Below are 25,446 nucleotides of genomic sequence, written 5' to 3'. Positions count from 1 at the left end.
GTGCTGGGCACTGCAGTAACATCTGAGCAGCACAGGGAAGGAAACTAGAGTTTTCCCTCTACTGCTGCCCTACTCCAGGTAAACTGGAAATGCTTTTTCCATGCCTGAATGTCCATCATCCACCATAAGGGCAATTTATCAGCCCAGCTCCCAGACAAAGAATCTTCCCCAGTGTTCCTGGTTAGCTTGCTGCCGAATCAGCTGTCATCCCTAGCTCAGTGGTTCCCAGCGTGCCGAAGATGTGCACAGGCTCTACCGGATCCACAATCCCGTGTCTGTACTCTGAAATCCAAAAATCGCTTCAATCTGAAAGCTTTTTTATAACTCATCTGACTGCAAAACTTTTCAGACCTGAGCTTACTTGGTGACAAGACACCTAAATTGACATGAGTGTATTTATTGTTTGTATTTATCCCTCATGGTGTATATTGGGGGTATCAAACTCATTTTCACTGGGGGCCACATCAGCCTTGCAGTTGCCTTCAAAGGGCTGAATGTAATTTTAGGACTATATAAATGTAACGACTCCTTAACAGTTAAATGAGAGCTGGGTGCTGCTGCCAGGTAGAAACAAGGTGCCAGGCTGCATAAAACAAGGTGGAAGGTCGGATTCGGCCCGCAGGCCTTGTGTTTGTCACCTTTATGGGGTTAGGTAGAGGATTTTCAAGGATTCACAGACAGGAAAATGACAAATAGGAGCAAAGGCAAAGTAAGATGGGCTTTAGAGTCTTGGAGGTGAAGAAATTTTAGGTGACCAAAACACATTAACAAGAAGATATTCTAATGAGTTCCGACTTTATGTTGTAGTAAATGGGTTATACCTGAGGACTTTTGAGAAGGGGAGGTCTTCTATTTTAGGAAAATCACTCTCCCAGCACTTTGAGTAGGGGGAATGTTTAAGAGGAAGGTGATTGAAGGTAATCTGTCAAGGAAGGAGTCCCATCACCAGGTGAGAGATGGTGGTGTGAGAACAAAGACAGTAGCAGTGGGAAGGACTGGCTCGCAGACATTTTGAGAAAGAGATGCCAAATTTGATTATCCATTGGAGAGTGGAGTAGAAGTGACTCCAGGGGTGTTAAATGAGAGTATACAGAGGAAGAGGAGGCTCACCGAAGCTGGCATGAGGAAGCTCTGCTGCCATGTTGGACATCTGTGGTAGAGTTATGGCCAAAGTATTTTCAAGAAAGTACCCTGAAGGTATTTAAAATTGTGAGTACATAGTTAAGAAAAAAAAAGTGCCAGGGAGAAATTCCATAGCCAGAAAAAGTTCCACTACAACGATTCCTTATGGTAATTCCAAAATTCAAAAAGCTGTAAAAAGTTTGTGTATTTTTTTAAAAAGTTTGGTGCCAAAATATATTTGGTGACAAACCTGATCTGAGTCAATGTGAGGCTATTAGTAGACTTTATTTATTCCACTTAGGGTCAGTTATTTTTGATAAAGAAATGGTATGTTTAAAAAAGAGTTCTGTCCCAATGGAGAGTGTTCTATGTTAAATTGTGTATGCACCACGTTACTTTTTAAAACTAAAGATATTTATAAATTCTGCAATGTGTCTGGTCCCAAGGTTTTACTATAGATGAGGCATTGTGGACATGTATCAATACTAACACTATTTCTTTGTTTCACATTTTAAGAAAGTATTATCTTAGTTTTGATGTATTTGGCATTAGACACAGTAGGTAAACAGATGCCTCTTTGTATCTGAAAGTTTGGGAGAATGAAGCATTCTTTGCAGTAACTTTTCCATACACGGATGCTTGATAAGTATATTCATAAAATTGGGATCTAATAATACCACCTACCTCATGGAGTTGTTTTTGAACGGCTAACGTGCAGGATCCGACACATGAGTATTTTGGTACATGTTAGTTGTTATTCCACCCTTTCTTTCATCGACAAAACACTTTATAAAAAAGCGTTTCGGATGAAAAATGTCTTGCTTTCCCAACCTCTGAAACTGCAGTGAAAACAAATGCCTCCCTTGATTGTAAAGGAAGTAGTAGAGAGAACCACATTTCTTGAGAACTTAGCATGTGATTGGTGATTTTAATCTCATGAAAAGAATATTATTTCCCCCTTTCACAGATGCAGAAACACATTCTGAGAAATTATGTAGCCTAATTGAGGCCATCATTCCTCAGTGAGGGGTAAAGCAACTTCCCTTTCCACTCTATCTCCCAGGGGCGTGTAAGGGTCAGCAGGTAACACACCTAGTCAGGGTGTGAAAGACAGAGTTTCTGTAGTCTTCTTTCTAGCCTCCTCCGTCGCCCCTCCCACACCCATGAAGACCTTTAGAAATAACATGCATTCAGCCCATAAGAATTAAGTTTAATTTCCAGAGCAGCTGAAAGCAGTGTCTGTTACTTTGATTAGGATTGGGAGGAGGAAAGGGATGTGGGAGAGAGGTCAGAGTCTGCTGGCTGTGGCCCTGAGGCTGAGGGAGGGATATGTGCTGCTTGCTGTAAGAGGGAATTACCTGCCAGAAAGGAAATCAAATTTATTGTAACTTGACTAAGTACACAGCAACGTAACCCGGTTCTTCAATTTTTGATGTGGATGCTTTAAATGAGGTGTCACATTTTCTTCCTTTCTTCCCCGGACGACAATGTAGACCTGGCTCCTCTCCTTCTCAGCCCGGGCTCCCAACTCACGGCTTCTTGCTCTCACTCCTTGCTACCAGGCAGGAAATGTTCTTAACTATGGGATAAGCCTCCGGTTGGAAGTGTGTGTGTGTGTGTGTGTGTGTGTGTGTGTGTGTGTGTGTGTGTGTGTGTGTATTTGGAGGGGGCGGGGTGATTAGAGGAAAAGGAAAAGAAACAAAGCAAGAGAAACTTTACTGGAGCAGCTAGTTCAAGCCCTGAAGGATCAAGGCCGGTTTCTAGTTTCCTAGAAACAGGGATTCTACCCCACGGTCCAGTCCTCTTCGTCTCCCCCACCCCCCTTCGGGGCTCCGGGGCGTGTTTTTCAATCCATGTTAATAGGGCTGCACTGCGGGCGGGGCGGGCTTTCCCTGACAGCCCGGAGAAAGCCCCTAGGAACCGGACGGGCCCAGCCTCCCCGCTGGTGACGGGGTCCCGGTGCTGGTCCATGCTGGTCCCCGCCTTTGTTCTCGGGCGGGAGCCGAGACATGCGCGGCTGACGATGGAAGTGGAGGACTCCGGCGGCGTGGTGCTGACCGCCTACCACTCGTACGCTCGCTCCCAGCCGCCCAGTTCCGAACCGCGCTGCGCTCCCGGGGCCGCCAGCAGCCACACGGGCAGCAGGTACCAAGAGCCGCTCCGAAAGGAGCAGGGGTTTTCTGGGCTTGGGGGTTCCAGCTTGCAGCGGGGTTTTCTGCCAGGGAGTTCCACCGCCGTCACTTGATTGTTGTTTCAGGTTTTGGTGGACTGGATGAGTTGAGCCTACTGTTCTTTGTGTTGTCTTTGATTGGAAGTGGGAAGTGCACAAAGTCTCACGCGCAAAGGCTTAATTAAGTCCATGTTTAGCAGAGGTTATTAGCAGCATAGTCGTGTTCTTAATACAACTTGGTGATAGTAGGCATATGCCTCATTCCTGCCAGATTCACCCTTTGAGGTATTGGAGAATTTTTTAAAAAATCATTTAAAATGAAACACAAGCAGAAAGAGAAAAAAATTGAAATACATTGTCCTAAATCCTCGAATACTATCCAGAGCTTCTTTAGAGTTAACTCCATGCCCCCGAGCTAAAACGTACTACTTTCTCTAAAAAGTAAATCTCAGTAGACTTTTAAAGACGATTTTATCTATAGATTAAAAAAATCTTTGAATTGTGTAAATACATTGGTATCATTTTATTATTGCTAATGTTGACTTTATCCTTTATATGCAATTATAACGTATTTCCTTTGGGTCATTAAGTGCATTTTAGATTTAATAAATCAGTAATCTGTGCTAAATTATTTTATCATTTTCTATTTGATGCAAGATTAAAGCCAATGAGACTTCCACTCACTAAATCAAAAATGTTAAGAAGTTTCTGTGGGTAGACAAAAATGGTACACTACTGAGATGGTTTGATATCTGACACATATTTAGGGGAAGTTTGATTTGTTTTAACATGGTTATTTGCCTGCTGTGGGTCCGTTGATGAATGGTGTTCTTTGCAAGTTGGGAGTTTGAGTGGTGTGCTTTTTGCATATTTATTTTCAATCATTTATTTTTCTCATACTTTTTAGTTATGCGATAATGATTATTTGTTTTCTAATTTAATTGACTTGTGAGGCTTTCAACAGATGGTGACTTCTATTTCAAGGAATACTCCTTTGGCTAGTGTACACGAGAAGAACACGATGCGCTGGTGTGAGGTCTGTTTTGGACTTGGCTAACAAAGAAAATATTGTTTCTTCCAAAAAGAGCAGGTCGAGTAGAATCTAATTTTTATATAAAGACAATGAGAAAATAACATTTTCCTTCCAGCTTTAGGGTCTGCATACATTATTTTAAAGGCTGCTTGAACATACAAACTTGCATTTGTCTTTAGGGTGTTTTCTAAATATATTCATTGGCCATTCACTATAATGACTCAAATTATGAGGAACTAAATAGATATAAGTAATTAGCTAAGAAGCAAGGGGCCAGGTTTGTGCTTTTTTGGATGACCCTGCAGTAGCTCTTCTGTCTATGACTCCCAGCAGCTGTCTAGGAGCAATAGCCAGATTGTGCCATTTGGGCTATCTGAAACTATATCCGTTTCCAAAGCAAACTGGAGAAGTTCCATTAACTCAGTATGTGGCCTTGTGGAATGATAATACATGAGAGCAGAAGAGCTGTGTGTCATAGCTAGCTAGTGCTTTACCATACAAGTTGCCAATTAGATTTATGTTGCTCCAGGTTTGCACTTGTGGTGATTACCCTGTACCCTCTCTATGGGGACCTTTGTACCACTCACCCTCTGATGCAGGATGTAGATGACCACTGCCCCTGCAACTAAATGACTAGAGAATAGCTTGATTTCTTGGTTCTCAGTAACAGCAATCAAAAAGAGGTCCCTGTATTTCATGGAGCCAGAGGACACCATCAATCATGAGCCTGATAACAGAAATAATCAAGCCCAAGTTATTAACCTTTGACTCACTAACTACTGATCAATACTTCCTTTCAAGCCAAGGAGCAAGATCGTATTGTTCCACTTATGTAGAAAGCACTCTCTTTTTCAAGAATACCCTTTCCTTTAAATTGCTTACATATGTGTGACATATTTGTGGTGTAGTGACCAATATGGCATTAGGAAGCTTAGACTATTGTATCTAACTTTCCAAGTATCATTCTGTAGCTCTGGGTAGTATGGCTTCAATTCAAAGCAAACCATCTCCTTATTTTCCAACCTTCTCCATCTGAGTTTATGTGTTTTTGATATTTTTTGGCCTATTTTTTTTTCACTAAAATAGTATCTATTTCCTTTCTCTCTCTCACTGTTGCTCTCTTCACTATTCTCTTCTCTTCACTACTGTATTCCAAGTGCCCAGAGCACTGGCTGACATGTTGTAGTTCCGTAAATAGTTGTAGAATACTTTAATGAATTCCTACCAAAATTATAAAATGGCCAAGATAAAATGACAGGTTTTTTAACAGTAGAAGACAGCCTTCTTTGCACCTACTATGTGCCAACAGCTTATTAGGTGTTAGGCATACAAAGAGGAATGAGACACAGTCCCTGCCATGAGAATATGGCTCTTTACTTTCAGACCAATAGTTTTTTTTATAAAATGATTGAAATACACAGCACCATTTCAAAATCAAGAGGCTTCTGATATAACTCTGTACTGCTGGCTTCCAAGAAAAAAAGAAAGGGAGGGAGGGAGGGAAGAAAGGAAGGAAGGAAAGAAGGAAAAAAGGAAGGAAGGAAGGAAGGAAGAAAGGAAGGAGGGAAAGAAATTCAGAGGATGCAGCTACTTAGGCCTGTGCTGCTGCCTGCCAGCACTGGCTGAAGCTGAGTAATGGCCGCTCAATTGTACACTTCTCCCTGTTAATCTTTAGCTCTGAAGCTGGGTGTCCATTGTGATTTTGGGGGGCCTGTCCATTTTATTTTATTAAAGTAAGTAGCCAGTAACCAGTGTGAAGTTTACTTTCCTGTTACTCAGGCTTGGGGTTAGACTGCCAGACCCACACATCACCTGCACCATTGGCTGCCATGTGGCATTTGACAGCATGCTTCAGTTGCTTAGAATCGTGTCTAACACCAAGCAAGCATCTGATCGTTGTTAGCTTTATTATTACTATTATTAATTTTAACCACAGTTGTTGATGTAAGGAGAAGAATAAAACAGTCTTGGTACCAATCCCCAAAACTTACTCATGCAGGAAATAGACTCAAGAGTACTAAATATTTGTTGGGAAGAGGAGAAGAAATTTCTTTTTCCACAAACGTTCTATCCTTTATATTTTATACCATAAAGGAAAATTAGAAGGAAGGATTATAAATTCTTAGTTGTTAAACAAATGATTGGAACTATCTTTAGAATCATGTGATTTTATAGAAGCTAAGCTCCTACACCCTTATTCAGAATCCATAGGGAAAATGTTGACATACATACAAAATAACTTCACTTACAACATGAAAAGTAGCTGAGATAAAGCTGGGGATATCTTATGGTTTCAAAGGTTTTCTAAGTAATATAGAAATAACATAGATGACATTTCTCAGTGAAGGTATAGTGTTAAATGGCCATGAGTATTTCTTATGTTTATCTCTTTATGCCATAAACTTCCTGAAAGAGGATAAAAATAAAAGAAGAGAAGAAACAACTCTTCCTCAAAAACAAATATAGAAGCTAACCAAGGTTATCCCAGGAATTCTAATTCTACACCAATGTTAAAAGTTTTGTAAAGGGGATATTGTTTCCTAATAGTATCATAACTATAATGAGAAAGATATTATTAAAATGGAAATAATGATGAGTAGAGAATAACTATTTTGTAGAAAAGACTAAATTTAATGACATATTCATTGGTACTTTCCTGGACTGAAATTAATTAAAAGATATTTACATGAGCTTATGGACATATACACAGGCACACCAAGTTCTGGTGCACACAAGTTACACCTCTAGAGGATTCAGGAATAATAAGGGAAATAGAAATCTTGACAGAGAATAAGATATTTATTGGTCAGTCTTCATGCTGTGGTTGAAATCAGAGTTTGTGTCTCTGGTTTCTCTTTACAGGGGGTCCCTGCCGAGTGTAGGTGCTTCCATATGTAGAGCTAGTGGAAAACATCTGGCATATTTCCTTTGATCATGTCATTTGGCTAAACATTTGGCTGGTTGCTCTGCCCATTTTTAACCTACTCAGTTCTCCCTGATCATTAATCCTTCATGTATCCACAAAAACTTAGAAAACTTAGGGTATTATAGAGTTCCTTTCATGTAGATGAAGATGACAACTTTTTATATACTTGTTTTGATATAATGTTGAACTTAATGGAAAACTTGCAAAAGTAGTACAGTGAGTTCTATGTAAGTTTCTTTCAGCTTCTCCCAATATTAGTATTTTGCATAACCATAGCTTCATTATTAAAACTGAAAAATTAGCGCTGGCTGGTGTGGCTCAGTGGGATGAGCGCCAGCATGCAAACCCAAAGGTTGCCGCTTCAGTTCCCAGTCAGGGCACATGCCTGGGTTGGGGGCCAGGTCCCCAGTTGGGGCTGAGTGGGAAGCAACTGATGGATGTTTCTCTCACACAACCATTCTTCTCTCCCTCTCTTTCTCCCTTCCCCTCTCTAAAAAATAAATAAAATCTTTTTAAAAACCCTGAAAAATTAACACTGGTACCATACTATTAATTAAACTACAGATTTTATCCTGGTTTCACCAGTTTTTTCCACTGGAATTTGAATTTTTCTGTTGTAGAATTAAATTTTGGATTCCATTGGATTTACTCATGCCTCCCAAACCTCCTCCAATCTGACAATCTGACTTTTGTCTCTTATGACCTTAGCACTTTCGGAGTACTAATTGGTTGTTTTGAAGGAAGTCTCTCAATTTGGATTGGTCTGATAACTTATGATTGAATTGAAGTTATGCATTTTGGGTGAGAATTCTGCAGAATGATTTCAGGTTCTTCTCAGTATATCACATTGGGGGTATATGATATTGTTATGTCTCATTGATGTTGATGTTAGCTCTGATCACCTAGTTAAGGTGATGTCTGTCAGGTTTCCTTATTGTAAAACTATTTTACCCCCTGTAATATACAAGGTCTGTCCAGAAGGTATCCAGCCATGTAATATGAAAAATAGAAACATTTACTGAGGAAGATACAAGAAACATTGTATATAAGACAAGGATGCCTCGGTCCCCTCCAAAGTGCGCACCTTGGAACCTCACACAGTTCTCTCAGTTGCCATCAGCTGCCCTGTCATATTTTCCTGAAACTTACTGATGGTCTTCTCTTTCGAAGGTGATTTTCATTTTGGGAAAAGCCAGAAGTCCCAGGGTGCCAAACAAACCTGGGCTGTAGGAGGGCTGAGTTACCTCGGTGATTTGAAGTTTTGCCGTAAAACCTTGCACAAGACATGATGCATGAGCAGACCCTTTGTTGTGATGAAGATGCCAATCATCAGTTGCCATGGCTGCAGCCTTCTGAATCATCCAAATAGTTTCCACAGAGGGATGTTCAAGCTTAATGCAAAATTTGATGCGTATTTCTTGCTCTACTCAGTCATTTTGAAGGCCACACGGTACAGTGACATCTGCCACCCCACTGGCTAGTACAGTGAAGTCACCATTGTTTCTGCATGGGCATTCCAGTCTACTCTGCTTGGCTGCCAGGTTATATCGATGTTGTGCAAACCGTGCTCTTTACGAATCAATGATTGGACTCTTTCTGAACAGACCTCATATATATATCATGGGAGAGGTACTGTACACCTTTAAAAAGTCAACCAAATAAAAAAGGCATCAATAGTCATTTAACCTTCTATTTTTTCATGGTTTTGTCACAAAGTACAATAAAATGGTTTATATTTTTTTCTGGTTAGAGTTCATGAATCTATAAAAATAAATTCTCTGATTTTTAAAATTACATGATTTTTTAGAAGTAAAATTTTATCATAGGAATAAGAAAAAAATAATCAGAAAGGTACTAAGTTAAATTCTGCACTAAAAAAGGTAGTTGTTAAATCTCACTTTGCTGGAGACTATTACTGAGTCTTTTACTTTCTTAGAACTATGTTTCTACCTCCTGAAAACATTTTTCCCCTCCAGTGTTCCTAAGATGTTACTTGAACATTTACAAATGTATTAGAATGAGAGCAAACACTCTAATTTGTGTATAATCAAAATTTTTTCTCATTCTATCCTTAAACCAAACTATTTCATTTCTAAAGTAATTTCAGTTCTTTTTTTCTCAATTTGTGGTCTCTAGATATCATTTCCATCAAAGAATAAAAGTAAAATGTTATATAGCAAAGCAAAGGAAGGGAAAAACTTCCTTGGGAGAACATTTTGGCAATAGTTTATCCATTTAAGCAATAGACTTTGTTTTGCATTTAACCCTCTTTGGATGAAAAGTTAGACATATCCTTAAATAGTACAGAAACAATATCATAATTTATGATACTGTAGTAAGGCACCTGTTGAGATGTTAAGTTTTCTTGTCTTAATAGTAAATAGTTTATATATTGGTGCATTGTTTTATTTCTCATGTAAGTTAAATATTATTTATTGCTATTTTTATTTCCCCCTTATTTTCAGGCAGCCCTGAAAGCCTTTGGCAGCTCTCTGTTCTTTCTAGTATGGTTCTTTTTAACATGCTTTGTAATTCATTTTTGATTAGATGTTCAAGCTTGTTAGAACTGTGTAAAGAAAATTTTGTTCAAAGGACTAAAATGTATAATCTAACAAAAGATTTTGATAGCATTTATTTCGGCTTCTTTGAATGTTTTTTGGGGTTGCTTGTTTGTTTTCAGTTTCTTGATGTGCTCTGGTTACTTGAGTTAGTGAGTTTTTTGTGATGTATCATCTTCATCACATGAAGTTTCATGTGTCCACCTCTTTGTGATTACTAGGAGACGTGCATCAAAGCAAAATAATAAAGCTGCTTTATTCTCTAAACTGGGAACTAACAAAACCAATAGATTGTTTTACTATGTATTCATCTTCTTAAATATCTGGGGCTTATGACACATTCTCTGAGTATCAAATGTGTTAAATCACTCTTTTAAAAATGAATATTACTGCTAAAACTACCCATTTGACAGGCAGTAAGTGCCAAGGAACTCCAAAGGTGGGAGAACATATTCGCTGGCACTTGGGGAACCACCTGAAGTGTCTTATGTTACTGTTAAAAACTAGTTCAAGCTACGCATTCCGTCTCTGATGCCTTGGCTGACCAGGTGACGGCTGCTCCCAGGCGCCCAGTATGAAGGGCAAGACAGAGAAAGGGGGACAAAAGGCTGCGTAGTATGCAGTCATTTTTAAATAGTGAACACGTGAGATTTATTTGTGCTGTTTAGTAATTCTTAGTTGTGATACTGATGATCTTTCATGTATATGGGATAAATCTTTATATCTTACACATCTGTAATGTATAGGGAAGATAATTTCTTGTTCAGTATTTATTTACGAAAATCAACTTAGAAAACACTGGTCAGTGCATTTACTTTTCTACAAAGATCCTTCTAAGGATTTTACTTTTACAGATCAGTGGAGAAATCTGACAGGTGTTTAACAAATTGTTAAATGTACTAAAATGACATTTAACTAATAACATGACATTTGATCCCTTTCCTTCCCACTGTTCCGCACCTTCACTCCCATACTGGAAAATTCACACAGTGACAAAGTGAGCATGTCTGTGGTTGGGACTAGACCCATGTTTAAGTGGCAGGAGGTGAAAAGCAAAACAAAAGAGAATAAACATAGTCGAGGAATAAGAATAAAGACTAAACTTCTTAAGACTTCCTTCAGAACAGTTGCCTGAAGAGTTTTCACCTGCCATAACAACAATTTCTTATTAAGAAATAAGAAATGCACTGTCCTGTGGTGTCAGCGCTTTAAAAGAAAGGCCTAGTTTTATCAGTAGCTTCCTGACCTTGACATGTATTATTTCGTTGAGTCCTTACAATAGTCCTGTGACAGGAAGAAACTGAGGCACAAAGAAGTAGCCCATGATCACACAGTGGGCTAATGATAGAGCCCGGGTTCCCACCCAATGCTTCTGAAACTGGTGCTTTTTAAACCTGTTATTTAAATCTTGAAATGTTATTTAACATATTATGTATTTAACGTTCCTTCTGCCTGAATTTGGTTGTAGGTGTATTGAGTAGGGACAGTGTTGTAGCCCCCCAGCAACCAGCTGTAGCAATCTCCACATTGTAGGTTCTACAGATCTTTAGTTTTGATGTAGTCTTTCCTTTTGCAATAATTTCTACTTTGTTTTAAAGGAATAAGCAGGAGTAGGTTAAACATGAATATACATAACTTGAACAATTTTATCACCTGAAAGTAGTGCAAAAAGTTTTTTTAAATTTAAAAACTATTTTTGCCTTTTATGCAAAATAAAAAATAGTTTTTATTTAGGTAAGAATATTTTAAAATAAACAAAATGTGCTAGAGAAGTCATTCAACTTGACAAAGAAATTAAGCAGGAAATCTTCCTATAGCTTTTTTTTTCCAGGAGTGAGGAAGGCAGTTTTTAATCTTTAATCCTTAGGTTCATGTTCTTAGGAATTAGCTCTTAGAATTCTTCATTTTAGTTTTATCAATTGCTTTCTTTAGATACTAAGATAGATTTTTGTGGTTAAAAATGTATTTTCCACTTTATTCTTTGCAATATGACTTATAACATAAGAATTCTTAATGTAAGTTGAGAAAACACTCCATAAAAATTAATGGGGATTTATTCTTTTGTCTCCCAATATTCAAGCCAAGTTTTCACTTTGTCTTGATTTGAAACCACCCGAGAAACCAAGTCAGGTCCTGGACCATACCTTCTCGAAGATCAGTTCTGTTCCAAATCTTGATAAAAAATTTAGGATGAGATAAAACAGGCTGTGGCAATCCAGACCCATGAACCACCCTAGTCTCCCCTAAACCTGGGCATAGTCCTTATCCATCAGTAGCCTTGGAGCCGGGGATAATGCTGAGCCTAGATTTGGCTTCAAGGCTTTCTTTTTAGAAAACAAATGCAGGGCCCGTCTTAGTCTGGACTTGAATCTTATGGAGAAGTCAGAATCAGAATGGCCTCTAGGCTCTGGGCACTTGTGTTTGTATTTGAAGGTATTCATTTTAATAAACTTTGGTTCCTAGCACACCAGAACTACGGAGATTGGACAGTTAGTTTAGTTACATATACACAGAGTGGTCTGGGCTTCTCTGCTAACTGCCATGTTTTCAGACATCTTCTCTAACTATTCTTAAGCAGCCAGATCGTTCAGAGTATGTTATTAATAGGAACTAAGCATCATGAAAAACCAGTCAAGAGTGAGGACTGCAAGGAACAATCTCTGTGATACAACTGGGAAGCAGAGTATGGAAGCGTCTTGCTGGGACCCTGAGAAGGAATACCCAGCCCGATGAGCCAGGCTCTGAATACCTTCTGCTGACTGCTGGCCACCAGCTCCCATAACCCGGGGACTGTGGCCCACAACATGGCCCAGGGTGTTTCAGGAGCAGCCAGGCCAACAGCCAGTCATCACGGGTGAAGGGAAAACTGGCTTTCTAACTGGGAAACATGAACAGCGCAGACCTAGAGAAAAGGTGGTAATGATTGTGAGAATGGCATTTCCTTAGTTTCCTTTCAGACACTTTTGCAACTACCCTTGCACGTTATCTCATTAGGTTTAACTTGGAGAGTCTTGAAAACACACTTGCTGCAACTTTTCATTGGCATCTTAAAGAAAAACATTTGCTGACCTCAATAGAGTAAGCAATTAAATGGGAAAAAAGCTGACTGTAAGTTTCCGCACATTCTGTTTTGAAAAACAGGGGATGCCTGGCCCTTGTGATTTTTAACATACCACAACTTGACTTCTTTCCCTCCTCATTTATAAAGCTCAGTGATTACAAGGTTGACTTGGCAACTGTGTTTGTAAAATCTGAATTGTGCTTAGTTGCAGAAAGAGCTGCTCTAGAGAACTCCCACCTCTTCCAGTCGCTGAAAGCATGTAATTGGAAAAGCAGGCGGTACACTGCCTGTTTAAAGCTGTGTCACCCTTTGTGGGGCGATGAGTCAACACCAGCTAAAACAACATGAGTCATTGCTTAGAAGAAGCCCAAGTGAGGCTGGTTTTGATTATACCAATCCTAAACAAACATGATAGTCCTTTTATCCAGACCATAAAAAAGTCCTTGCTGTGGGAGTTAAAAAATTAGCACTAATTCTTCTTGGAGTTCATGGAAGTTGCTACTCAGAGGACTTTTTTTTAATGTGTCTTAAGAAAGAACTCTCTCCAGTTAACCAAATTTTACCCAGGTTTGTTCTCTGTTCTGTCTCTTCTACTCGCCACCCACACCCTGCACATACTGGATTCAGATCATTACTATTTTAATTTGGTTTCAGCACTGTTTGGTTAAAATCTATAAAATAAAAAATGTAATTTTTAGCTCTGGCTGGTGTAGCTCAGTGGATTGAGCACTGGCCTGAGAACCAAAGGTCACCGGCTCGATTCCCAGTCAGGGCACATGCCTGGGTTGCAGGCCAGGTCCCCAGAGCGGGGAGCGTGAGAGGCAACCACACATTGATGTTTCTCTCCCTCACTTTCTCCCTCCCTTCCCCTCTCTCTAAAATTAAAGAAAATCTTTTAAAAAATATAATTTTATAACAGTTTGCTCATTCTGTTCCAGGATCTCCCAATCTCTTTATTTCTCTAGAGTATAAAAGATGGTTTTAAGGAGGACTATGACTGGTAGAGAAACAATTTAGAGGACTAAGGTTGTTCTACAGAAGGTAGTAAGGATCTGGACTAGGGTCCTGGGAATATGGATGAAAGAGAATAATAGATTTAGTGGAAAAAAACAAGCAATAAAATTGGTTCAATTTGGTGATTAAATACATACTGGAGACTCAGAAAAAATATAACTTGGGTTTCTGTTTTGGAATATTATTAATTCAAATTGAGAATTCTGGTGAATGACTGTTTCATAGATGAAGTCATTGAGGTATAGAGAGGTTAAATAACTTATGCAAAGTTGCAATCAGTTTAGTAACTGGTGGAGCCAGGATTCAATGAAATCAGGTAATTCCAGCCTGAATAGAGAAGAGTGATCCTACTCGACTCATTAATTCATTTCTTAATTCAGCAGATAGTCTAGTATGGCCTAGATCAGTGGTCACAGACTCAAGCATCTACAGGTGCCAGGCAAAGAATGAATGTATTGTGTGAAGTCCGTCAGGACATTGGGAGTGGTAGGGATCGTGAACGAGGGGAGACCACGGGCTTCATTTAAAGGAGGTGTCCACTTCTTACTTCGGCCAGATGTTGTCACATGGGTTCAGTATTATCAGATTTTCCAATATTTCAAGAGAAGCCGACTTTTATATGAAATCTTTCAATTTGGAAGAAATGTATAAAATGCATTGAATTTTAGACATGCTATGTTTGAGACAGCTCTGTTATCTCCAGCAGTTAGGAATTTGAATGTGCAGTTTTCGGAGAATAAGCAGGGGGCAAGCATGGATTTAGAGTTCCTCAACCCAAGTGTTATAGATGAGGATGCCTGGGGAAAAGGTAAGAGGAAAACAAGAGGGCCAGGAACTCCAGCATTCAGAGACTTGGCAGAAGAGTCAGCAAGGCTGAGCTGGAGTAGAAGAAAAGGCAGACTGGAATATCTGAGATGCCAGAGGAGGAAGGTGAATGGTCAGGGTTTATCAGCCTATTCTTGCTATGAGTTGATGTACTGATTCCCTTGGATGGAAGAGTTCTCAGACCTCAGTAATAAGAGCTACAACAAGTTCAAACAATAATTTTTGAAAGTCCAAGTGGGCTAGTTTTCTGTATCAAGAATTAGCACTAGAGGAAAATCCTACCTAGCACTTGCCTCCTGTTAATTACTTTAATGGCTCTAATTTAAAGGGTAGAAAGAAATGTTTTACTTTCCCTTTTCCCAATTTTAGTGATATTTTATTAGCATAATAATTGTTCCACTTATTCAGGTGTTTTAAAAAATATATTTAGTTTGCTTTTATGACATTTTGAAGCTTCTGAAATACTTACCAGATTTCACCAGAATCACCAGTAACAAACACTGTGACTTTTGTGGGAAAGCAACACCCACTTAGATTTATAGTGACATAAAAACATTTTTCACACATGCAAGTTAAAGCTTGGTTCAGATATCAACAATTATTTATAACTTTTCTCAGATACTATTTTTCAGTGAATTTAGGACACCTTCTTCTATGAATAAGGAAGGCAAAGGAATTTATTTTCCCTGGCTGAGTTTAGAATCAGTTGAAAGAGGCAGGCAAATGGAATCAAAACAACACCCTTCTTAGAGATAAGCTAGGTTGGAGAACAGGCTCGCTGTTCTGTTCGAGGTGGACTTCTTCTCTGACTGTAAACACAGGCCTCCCCACAGACAGGCCCCTTTGGTACCACAGTGAGGCAGAATGCAGCCCTGGACAGATGAGCGCCACCCAGTTCTTGCTCCCAAACATTCCAAGCAGATAGATCACTCCTTCTGCCCTGGGGATAAACAATCCAGATGGAAAGAGTAAAGCGGGTTTTTCGGGTGGAGATCCTTCTACAACAGAGAAGCTTCTGGTCAGGGAATTGGAGGCCCCTCTGTAATATCCTTTACTGCCTTATCTCCTTTTCAGTTCATTTCACAGGGTTAGGCCTATCACCCCACATAGCTAAACGTGGACTCACCCAGGTCATGGGATTTCAGAACAGTGATTTTCATGCTACCCTGAGAGGCTATGCCCCAGAGGTCTGTGGTTAAATGAAATGATTCTGTTTATATTCATTGGGTGGGAAGTGAGGAAAGAGGCAATAAGGAAATAGCCAAAAAAGGCATCTTTCTGGGATTCAGGAGACCTAGACAAGGTTGCGACAGTGTTACCAACTGGTTGCTTGGTGGTGGTAAAGTCATCACATTGTTTGTTACCTCGTTTCTGCATCTGCAAAACCAATTTAGCAAATCCTGCCATTCTAATACCTGGGGGATCAAATGAGCTAATTCATAAAAGCACTTTGAACCAGCATGATGTTATATAAAAAAAAGACAGCTATTATTTGGGATGAAAGTATTATTTCAAAAATCAAAAATAAAATAGGGACACCAGACTGTTTTTCTGAATGTTTACATTTAAAAAGCAGATGTTTTAATGCCTACCAGAGGTGAATCTAAACCCCAGAGTCCTCCACTCATTACCTGAGTAAACCTGGACAAGTATTTAATCTTTCTGAACCCTCAAGAGGATCAGGATATGCCACCCCATAAGATGCCCAAAATATGGCATAAAGGTGATTTTGAGGTGAAGGCAATTGGAAGTCAACAGATGCAGGGAGAGTTCGCTGCCCTTTCCCCATTACCTAAAAGCAGGATATAGACTTCTCTTTGAGGTAGGTGCCCCCCTCCACAACTAGGGAGAGAAGAGCCACTCCTATCATCTGAGATGGGCAAGAGGAGCTTACATCAACAGGCCTTACTAAAATAGCCCTTAGCTTCCATTCATTTCCCCCACATATTTTCTCATCATTTCACCACAATTTATCATCCCTTGAAGCCAAAATTCTATCCCTTATTTAAGAAGAGTATAAAAGCTCCTAAGTATAACTGCCTCTTGGGGTTTCACTTATTTTCTGTAAACTCTTATGCATGAAGTGTTAGTAAAAATTGTGTGCCTTAAAAAAAGAGAGAGAATTCTGGTGGATGAGCACTTTGTGTGGGCGGGGAGATGAGTTTAACTTACGGAATTTTGAGCTAAGTGTATATGCACAGCGGATAGTTGGCTATACAATTAGAAGCTTTGGAGGGAGATCAAGGCTGAAAGTTCTAAGCTATTTATTCATTGGCGACTTCAGCATTTACGAGATCGCTGCAACTGGGACCAGGTAAGATCTGGTAGGAGAGCATAGAGCAGCTATAGAGGCAGCAGTGGAATGAGGATGGAAACCTGGAGCAGCCGTGCTGACAGAGAACACTGAGGACCTCTGACAGAGACCAAAAGGACAGCAGCTTTCTGGAAGCCAAGGCATTAGATTTAGAATGAGTGGACAACCATGCCGAGAGAAGCTAAATGACCAATAATGTGAAGACTGAAAATTGTCCACTGGATGTGTAGTGTGGACAGCAATGAAGACCTTTGCTAGTGTGTCTTAAATAAAGCTGTGGAGGTGGAAGCCAGTTTGCTGCAAGTTGAAGAGTGAATGTGAGAGAAGGAAGTAGAGTCAGCAGGTAGATCTTATTATAAAATTTTAGTTTTGGGGAGAGAAAAGAGAGAGCCAAGGCAGACTGAGGGGGTGATCTTAAAACTTACCAAAAAGCTCTAGATCTGGTTAAGAAGTCAGGAAAGAGACCTAGCATTTTAAAAATGCAAGACTTAACACACTTAGTCTCCTACTTGAATCCTTTGATAATAACATTCTTGCATATAGCATAAACTTTATTGTTAGCCCTATAAGAGTCTGTGAGCACTGTTAGAACAGAAACATTGTCTATTTGCTTCATTGCTGTATCCTTAACTACCTTCCCCTCCCCCATTAAAGGTTCTGGCACTCAGCAGGCTTAACAAAGGGCTGCTGAATAAACACTGGAGGTCGAAATATGGAAATGTGACCTCCCCTTGGGTTTCGAAGCTACCAAGGAAGTCTTCAAAATCTGAGCATCACTTCCTTTGTAAAGTCTTCACTGACTGTCTCCTGTGTCAATCTAAGTTGTTCACTTCATCTTTTGCCTCCTCTACCTCATAAATTTTTCTAGTGTTGCACGTATCTCACTGTTTATTAGAGGTACTATACTTACAAAGCTGACTTCTCTAAAGACCAGGAGTTTGTTGATGCCCACCCAGCACCATGTCTTACTCATCTTAGTATCTCTGGCCTAATTCAATGCCAGGCATAGATATGCTTATTGAGTAAATGAATAATTTACTAAATAGTAGCGAAGATAATAATTATATATATATATATATATATATATATATATATATATATATATATATATATATAATATGTTCATAATATGTTCACAATTTGCTGTTATTTTGACCCTAGGAGGATTAGAAATCTTGGATTGGTATCCTGTTAGAGAATATAGTGTTCTAATATCACATACTACCTGCTTTCCCAGAATCCACCAAATTAGTCTTTTTTCATAGGATAATATAAACTCTTGATAATATGCTATGAAGTAAAGAATAATTAATAAAAATTAAAACTGGCAACAGTTGTAAATGAGCATGTCTTGATATGTAAAACTGAAAGCTGTATGGTTAATTAATAGGTAAATATACCCTTCATTGTTAAAGATTAAGTTTTACTTAAGGGTCATTTCACTATTAAGATAAAAAGAATTTAAAATTCATTCTTACAATAAAAGTGAACTTGAACAAACATGTATTGAGCCTCTATTGAGCTTCTATTGAGCCTCTGTATGCATATACTATATCAGCTTCTGGGACACAAAGATGGTTAGTAGTTCTTTGATAAGAATAGATAGACTCATTGACAGGCAATCTCAGCGGCATCTGAAGAGTGGCTTCTTGAGGGCAGCAGCGATCTCTCTCTCTTTGTCCCTAGCATTAGCCCAGTGGCCAAGAATGGGCACTCAGTCTGTAACTGGCTGAAAGAATGATTATGGAAAAAGACACAGGGTGCTGTAGGAGAGTGGAGAAGGTATAATTAATGCTCAGGGGCCAGGTTGGTGAAAGTGAGAGAGGGCCTAAGAAAACTTGTGGGAGGAGTTGTTAACTAAGTTAAATGTTAAAGAGAAAGTGAGAGGGGTAAGACTGTTTCTGGAAGGAGACCCAGTCTGAGGAACAGGGACAGCAGCACGTGGCCCTAGTTGCTGATGTCTGAGGCCAGGTGATGTGGAACTAGGAGGGAGGGGAGCAACCGTTTACTGTGCACTTGAGTAGTGATTAGGGTCAGACTAACCTCAGTTACGCGCCCATTTTCTTCATTAGAATATTGAAGCGGTTCCATTAGTTGACCTATAAGATCTATTGTATCACTTAAATTATATTTTCTCTGTTATTAAGTTGGAAATTAAGGTAATTAGATAATAGTAGATATTTAACCATAACATGATTTCAAACCTGTACAGATTTTATAACATCCTTCTCCTTCTCATTTAACTTTGCTTATTTAATTGATCACTTGAGTACTTATGTTGTCTGTGCAGTTGGTATAAATTATTGTCTACTTGTAGTGCTTTCAGTTACTCTATGTTTGGTTTATTTTAATCAAGCTACCCAAGTCAGGATCATATATCAGTATAATGTTTGTCTTTCAGCTTTTCTTTGAATAATATAGGCTGTTCAATACATAGAGCTGGTATTTATTTTTGAGATGATTGCAAATTGGTAGGCCAATTAATAGAAATGTTGGGTACCATTTAAGAATTCCATAATATTTTATTTATTTTTGCTCCAGATTAAAAAGAGTATTCATTAATAATTTCTTTTTTAAAAGATACATTTTATCATTAAGATCATATATTCTAGATTTAATATGTCTATTAATATTGGTACAAAATTAGAATAAATATTTAATATAATTTAAATAGAGAAACTTGAGCATGTTGTTGAATATTTTCTCTGTATTTTTTAATAGTTCAACAAACACACACACAATTTGAAAAAAAATTTTACTTGTTACTTCATTTTCTTCTCTTGAGTTTTTTCTAAAATACTAGGTCCAAAAGCTGAGCTATCTGATAGAATATTGCAAGAATGCGCCTGTGAAGGAAATGGGTTAGACACTTAGGAAATCCCTCTCCCTACTTTCTCCATTCTTCTCTTTCACTTAAATAATCACACTCTTTTTCATAATGGAGGGAAAAATCATATGATGGCAATGATCCTAAAGCATTCCAAGATTTTTGAATGCATATTCTCAAATAAACAGAAAGATCCTTTATTTAGTGATTATACTAAATCAAAAATTGAGAGACTTCTGACCAAGATGGAGGCATGGGTAGATACACTTTGCCTCCTCACACAACTAAAAGAAGGACAACAACAAATTTAAAAACAAAAATTAAGCAGAACTGCCAGAAAATCAAACTGAATGGAAGTCTGACAAACAAGGAGTTAAAGAAGACACATTCATCCAGACCAGTAGCAGGGGCAGAGATATGCAGCTGGGGTGGAGCGGACTTGTGGCAAGGTGGAGGCTGGCAGGCCAGGTGAGGTGGTGTCTGGCAGACCAGGTGGTCCCACATTTGTGTGCAGATAAACTGGGAGGAACAACTGGGGAACGAGATAGACTGTGTAACCAAGGGTTCTAGTGTAGAGAAACAGAGCCTCAAAACCTCTGACTGTAAAAACCTATGGGGGTTGAGGTGGTAGGAGAAACTCCCAGTCTCACAGGATAGTTTGTTGGAGAGACCCACAGGGTCCTAGAACATACACAAATCCACCCACCTGGGAATCAGCACCAGAAGGGCCAATTTACTTGTGGGTAGTGGTGGAAGTGACTAAAAGCTGGCCAAGAGCTGAACAAGCAGCATTGTTCTCTCTCTGACCCCTCCCCCACATACAGTGCCATAACACAGTGTTGTGGGTTGCCCTGCCCTGTTAAATACCTAAAGCTCCACCCCTTACTATGGAACAGGCATACCAAGACAAAAAAATATGGCCCAAGTAAAAGTACAGATCAAAATTCCAAAAACAGAACTAAGCAACAAAAAGATAGTTAACCTATCAGATGCACAGTTCAAAACACTGGTAACCAGAATGCTCACAGAAATGGTTGAGTGTGGTCACAAAATAGAGGAAAAAATGAAGGCTATGAAAGATGAAATAAAGCAAAATGTACAGGGAACCAACAGTGATGGGAAGCAAACCGGGACTCAAGCAACATTTTGGACCAGAAGGAAGAAATAAATATTCAACCACAACAGAATGAAGAAATAAGGATTCAAAAAAAAACCCATAAAAAAAATAAGGAGAGGCTTAGAAACCTCCAGGGAAACTTTAAACGTTCCAACATCTGAATCATAGGGGTGCTGGAAGGAGAGGAGGAAGAACAAGAAATGGAAAACTTATTTGAAAACATAGTGAAGGAAAACTTCCCCAGTCTGGCAAAGGAAATAGACTTCTAGGAAGTCCAGGAAGTTCAGAGAGTCCCAAAGAAATTAGACCCATGGAAGCAAACACCAAAGCACATCATAATTACATTACCCAAGATGAAAGATAAGGAGAGAATCTTAAAAGTAGAAAGAGAAAGAGAGATGGTTACCTACAAAGGAGTTCCCATAAAATTATCAGCTGATTTCTCAAAAGAAAGCTTGCAGGCAACAAGGGGCTGGAAAGAAGTATTCCAAGTATTCAAAGTTTAGGCAAGGACTTAAATCCAAGATTACTCTATCCAGCAAAGCTATCATTTAGAATGGAAGGGCAAATGAAGTGCCCCCCATATAAGGTCAAGTTAAAGGAGTTCATCATCACCAAGCCCTTATTATATGAAATGTTAAAAGGACTTATCTAAGAAAAAGAAGATCAAAACTATGAACAGTAAAATGACAGCAAACTCACAACTATCAACAACTGAACCTAAAACAAAAATAAAAACAAACTAAGCAAACAACTAGAAGAGGAACCAAATCACAGAAATGGAGGAGTTATCAGGGGGGAAGGGGAGGACTAAGAATGGGGGAAAAGGTACAGGGAATAAGAAGCATTAATGGTAGGTACAAGATAGGAGGAGGTTAAGAATAGTATGGGAAATGGAGAAGCCAAGGAACGTATATGCATGACCCATGGACATGCACTAATGGTGGGGGAATGCTGGTGGGAGGGAGGAACAGGGTGGAGGGTAATAAAGGGGAGAAAAAAATGGGGCAACTGTAATAGCATAATCAATAAAATATATTAAAAAATAAAAAAAAATTGAGGTATGTTCAATATACAGTAAAATGCCCAGTTAAATGTTCAATTAGATTACTTTCACTGGTGTAACTACCATCCAAAACAAGATATAGAACATTTTCATCACCCTAGAAATTTCCCTCATGCCTTCTTTTCTTTAATTGCTCCTCCCAACCAGTTTCTGATTTCTGTTGTCACAGAGTAATAACATTGTCTATTGTTGGACATCATGTAAACAGAATAATACCGTATATTTATTTTATGTTTGCCTTTATTTACTCAGAGTAATGATGTTTGAGATTTAAACATATCATTTCATCAGAGTCCCAAAATAGTAAAAAAGTACATGGATTCTTTAGTGGTTTTAACTCATCTATTCATGGTAGACCCAGGCAAAATTGGGATGTAAGCAGGTATATTGTTGGTACCTGTTCGATTTGCTTTGACCTTTGGAGCCCTTCCAGTTTCCCTCCAGTGCATGAGGGAGGGAATCCTTGTATTCTTACCAAGGGACCATCTGCTTAACACTTAAGGTGTTTTGTCTTTCTAAAGCGTATGTACATTTCTTTTTATCCCTAATGGTTCAATTCCACGTTTGATTCAAGGAAGAGAGGATAGTTCTTTAGGTAGGAAGTCACACACCTCATGAATATCTTTTAGACCAGGGACTAGAAAAGTTTTTCTAAAAAAGTAGTTTGGGCCCTGGCTGGCATAGCTCAGTGGATTGAGTGAGGGCTGCGAACCAAAGTGTCGCAGGTTCGATTCCTAGTCAGGGCACATGCCTGGGTTGCAGGCCATGACCCCCAGCAACCGCACATTGATGTTTCTCTCTCTCTTTCTCCCTCCATTCCCTCTCTAAAAGTAAATAAATAAAATAAAAAAAGTAGTTTGGGCTTTGCTGACCATATGGTTTCTGTTGCAACTCTGCTATTGTTAGCATGAAAGCAACAATAAATAAACCAAGAGATACAACTGTGTTATGATAAGATTTTATTTACAAAAAGTTCAGAGGGCCAGATGCGATCCTTGGGCAATAGAACTCAGTCCCCTGATGTAGACGCTTCTTCTGCCTACTCATGGGGCTTGTATAGTAAGTTTATCATAGCAAAATACAGACAATCAGTTCTTTAGAATACATAAAGCTGAAAAGAACTGGGTATTTCACCTACTACAAGCTCTCATTTTTCCATGAGGATCCTGAATCTCAGAGCAGTAAATTTTGAAGGTCAGAAAGAGTCAGTGGAAGAGCCCAGGCAATTCAGAACTCTTAAGTCTTTCACTAGGGTTCTTGGCTCTATTCACATTGTGTATACCCCAAGTATATTGTACTATTGGATTGACCTTTGGGAAAACTGTCTTGTACTATCTTGCTCACATATTTTAAAGGAATAGACAGAGGGAGGGAGGGAGAGAGGAGTGGGGAGAGAGGAGAGAGAGAAATAAAAATTCAAGTGGTAGCATTCTGGAAACTGAACCAAGGTTGGCCAAGAAAGAATGAGAGTTACTCTTTAGCAACCAGATTAATTAGTGAAAATAAACAGTATATTGAACATTTTGTCAACATAATTGTTTTAACATAACTGTGTGAGAAAAAATAAATAACATTTTTAACTGAGAAAATTGAGACCTCTAGATTCTCTTTCATTCAGTTCATTCACCCATTTATTCTTTTTTTAAAAAAAATCTTTTTTCAGCAAACATTCATTGAGTGTCTTATTTTGAATGCACTGTGAAGGATCAAAGCTAGACAAGATGGGGTTCTTGTGCTTAAGAGCTTACACAGGGACTCAGGCTAATTTGGAACCATGTCTTGTTTAGCTTTGGAGCCTCTGGAGAGAACACAGCGTTTGTTTCATAGAGGAAATGGTATTTGAGATGGGCAGGTGGGGATACTGTGTGATATGGGTATATTAGTGTATTGACGAGGTGCGGGGCAAGGAGAGGGTGTAGGAACGGGCCAGTAATTGAGCTTAAATATATGACAATTGGTGAGGGAAGTAGTGGTAGATCTTGTACACATGTTTGTAGTATTTTATTTGCAAGATGGGGTTGGCTCAATGAACAAGTTGTCAAAGAGATATCAGTTGTTCCAGCCATAGCAATGAAAATAAATGAACAAAAGTGCCTCATTTTGGAATAGTGTCTTCAACTCTTTATAGATATCAGATAGTCTTGAAGTAAAGTATTAATTTAATTTAAAATTTTTTTGCCTATGTTTGGATTTAAAAAAAATTACTATTGTTGTTCAATTACAGTTGTCCCCACTTCCTCCTCCCCAAGCATTAATTTGAAAAGAATCAAACTCAAGCAAAAACTTAATTCTTTTGGAACTCTGGAAGAGTTTATGGTCTCCCACACCAAAAAAAGAAATCAAATAACCTATACAAACTAACTTATATGTTGGGTGTAGCTGCCTTAATATTAATCGCAAACATATGCTTCACATTTAGCAGAGACATGCATAGCTCTTACCCGCAGTGAACTTGACCTGCAATTGCATGACACAGCTGGGTATGGTGGGCGACAGAGTGTTCCCAGTGTGTGGATACAGGGCAGGCCGTTGGAGAAGACTTTAGATCAACACTAATGAAACCCTGACCCGCAAAGGCATTTTGGTAATTCCATGAAGGCAAGAATGTTACTAATAACAGAGCAGATTTTGGAGGTCATCTCAGACTCGGTCAGCTGCAGTTAAGTCCGTGGCTGGTGGTGTTATGGAACGCACCCCTATTTGTTTTGGGAAAGTGGTGAAAGAGATTCAGTTACAGGTTTTCCGCCTTCCTGGAATGACGCCACTCCTAGAATAGAATTCTCCACATAGCCAAACATGATTGGACTCACATTCAGCAAGTATTCAATTAAATGATCCGTTTACTGCATCAGTACTTATTTGGGGGAACAGTTTTATAATTAGGATATCTTTTTTTTGGTGTTACGATGAACTTGTATTTAGAGACAAATTACAAAGTGTATTGTCAAAATTATTTGATGAACTATTGAAGCAAAGTAACTTTTCACAAATTCAACATATATTGCAGATACTGCATTTTGATTTGAAATTTATATTCATTATACAGAGGTATTTAAATGGAAGCAAAAAGTGATACATTTTGTGTTTTCTTATTATCCCTAGCTTGGGAACCTGAGTTGAATTTATACATGCTGAAATAAAAAAGATTATTATTTTTGTCATATAGTTCTTAGTTTTTTCAAGTCAAAGAACTGTTTGAGGATCTAATAAAAGTTTTAGGTCCCTATAAAAAGTATACATATATGTATGCTACACAAATTTGCATGCATTTTCAGGTGATTTCATGGTCTACATACTGATTAAGAAGATGTTGGTTACAATAGTAATTAAAATTTCTTTTCTTTTTTTTATCCAAGGTATCTTTATATTTATAGCTACCATGACCATTTTATGTAGCCAGAGAAACCTCTTAT

General features: G+C 38.7%; 1 protein-coding gene across 2 annotated transcripts in view; it reads left to right on the top strand.

Annotated features, from left to right (window-relative positions):
- Positions 1–2,871: 2,871 nt before the first annotated feature.
- The window catches only part of ARHGAP28 (Rho GTPase activating protein 28), a 217,992-nt gene continuing 195,417 nt past the window's right edge, over positions 2,872–25,446 (top strand). For both annotated transcript variants that reach the window (XM_045850289.1, XM_045850288.1), the window contains exon 1: positions 2,872–3,267. In XM_045850289.1, the coding sequence (XP_045706245.1) occupies positions 3,092–3,267 (176 nt within the window). In that variant the 5' untranslated portion in view covers positions 2,872–3,091. The remainder of the gene's footprint in view (positions 3,268–25,446) is intronic.

The sequence above is a fragment of the Phyllostomus hastatus genome, unplaced genomic scaffold (genome assembly GCF_019186645.2).
Source record: "Phyllostomus hastatus isolate PE091 unplaced genomic scaffold, TTU_PhHast_1.1 phas_contig_80, whole genome shotgun sequence".
In the NCBI taxonomy this organism is placed as follows: domain Eukaryota; kingdom Metazoa; phylum Chordata; class Mammalia; order Chiroptera; family Phyllostomidae; genus Phyllostomus; species Phyllostomus hastatus.
This window is presented reverse-complemented; position numbering and strand designations above follow the sequence as displayed.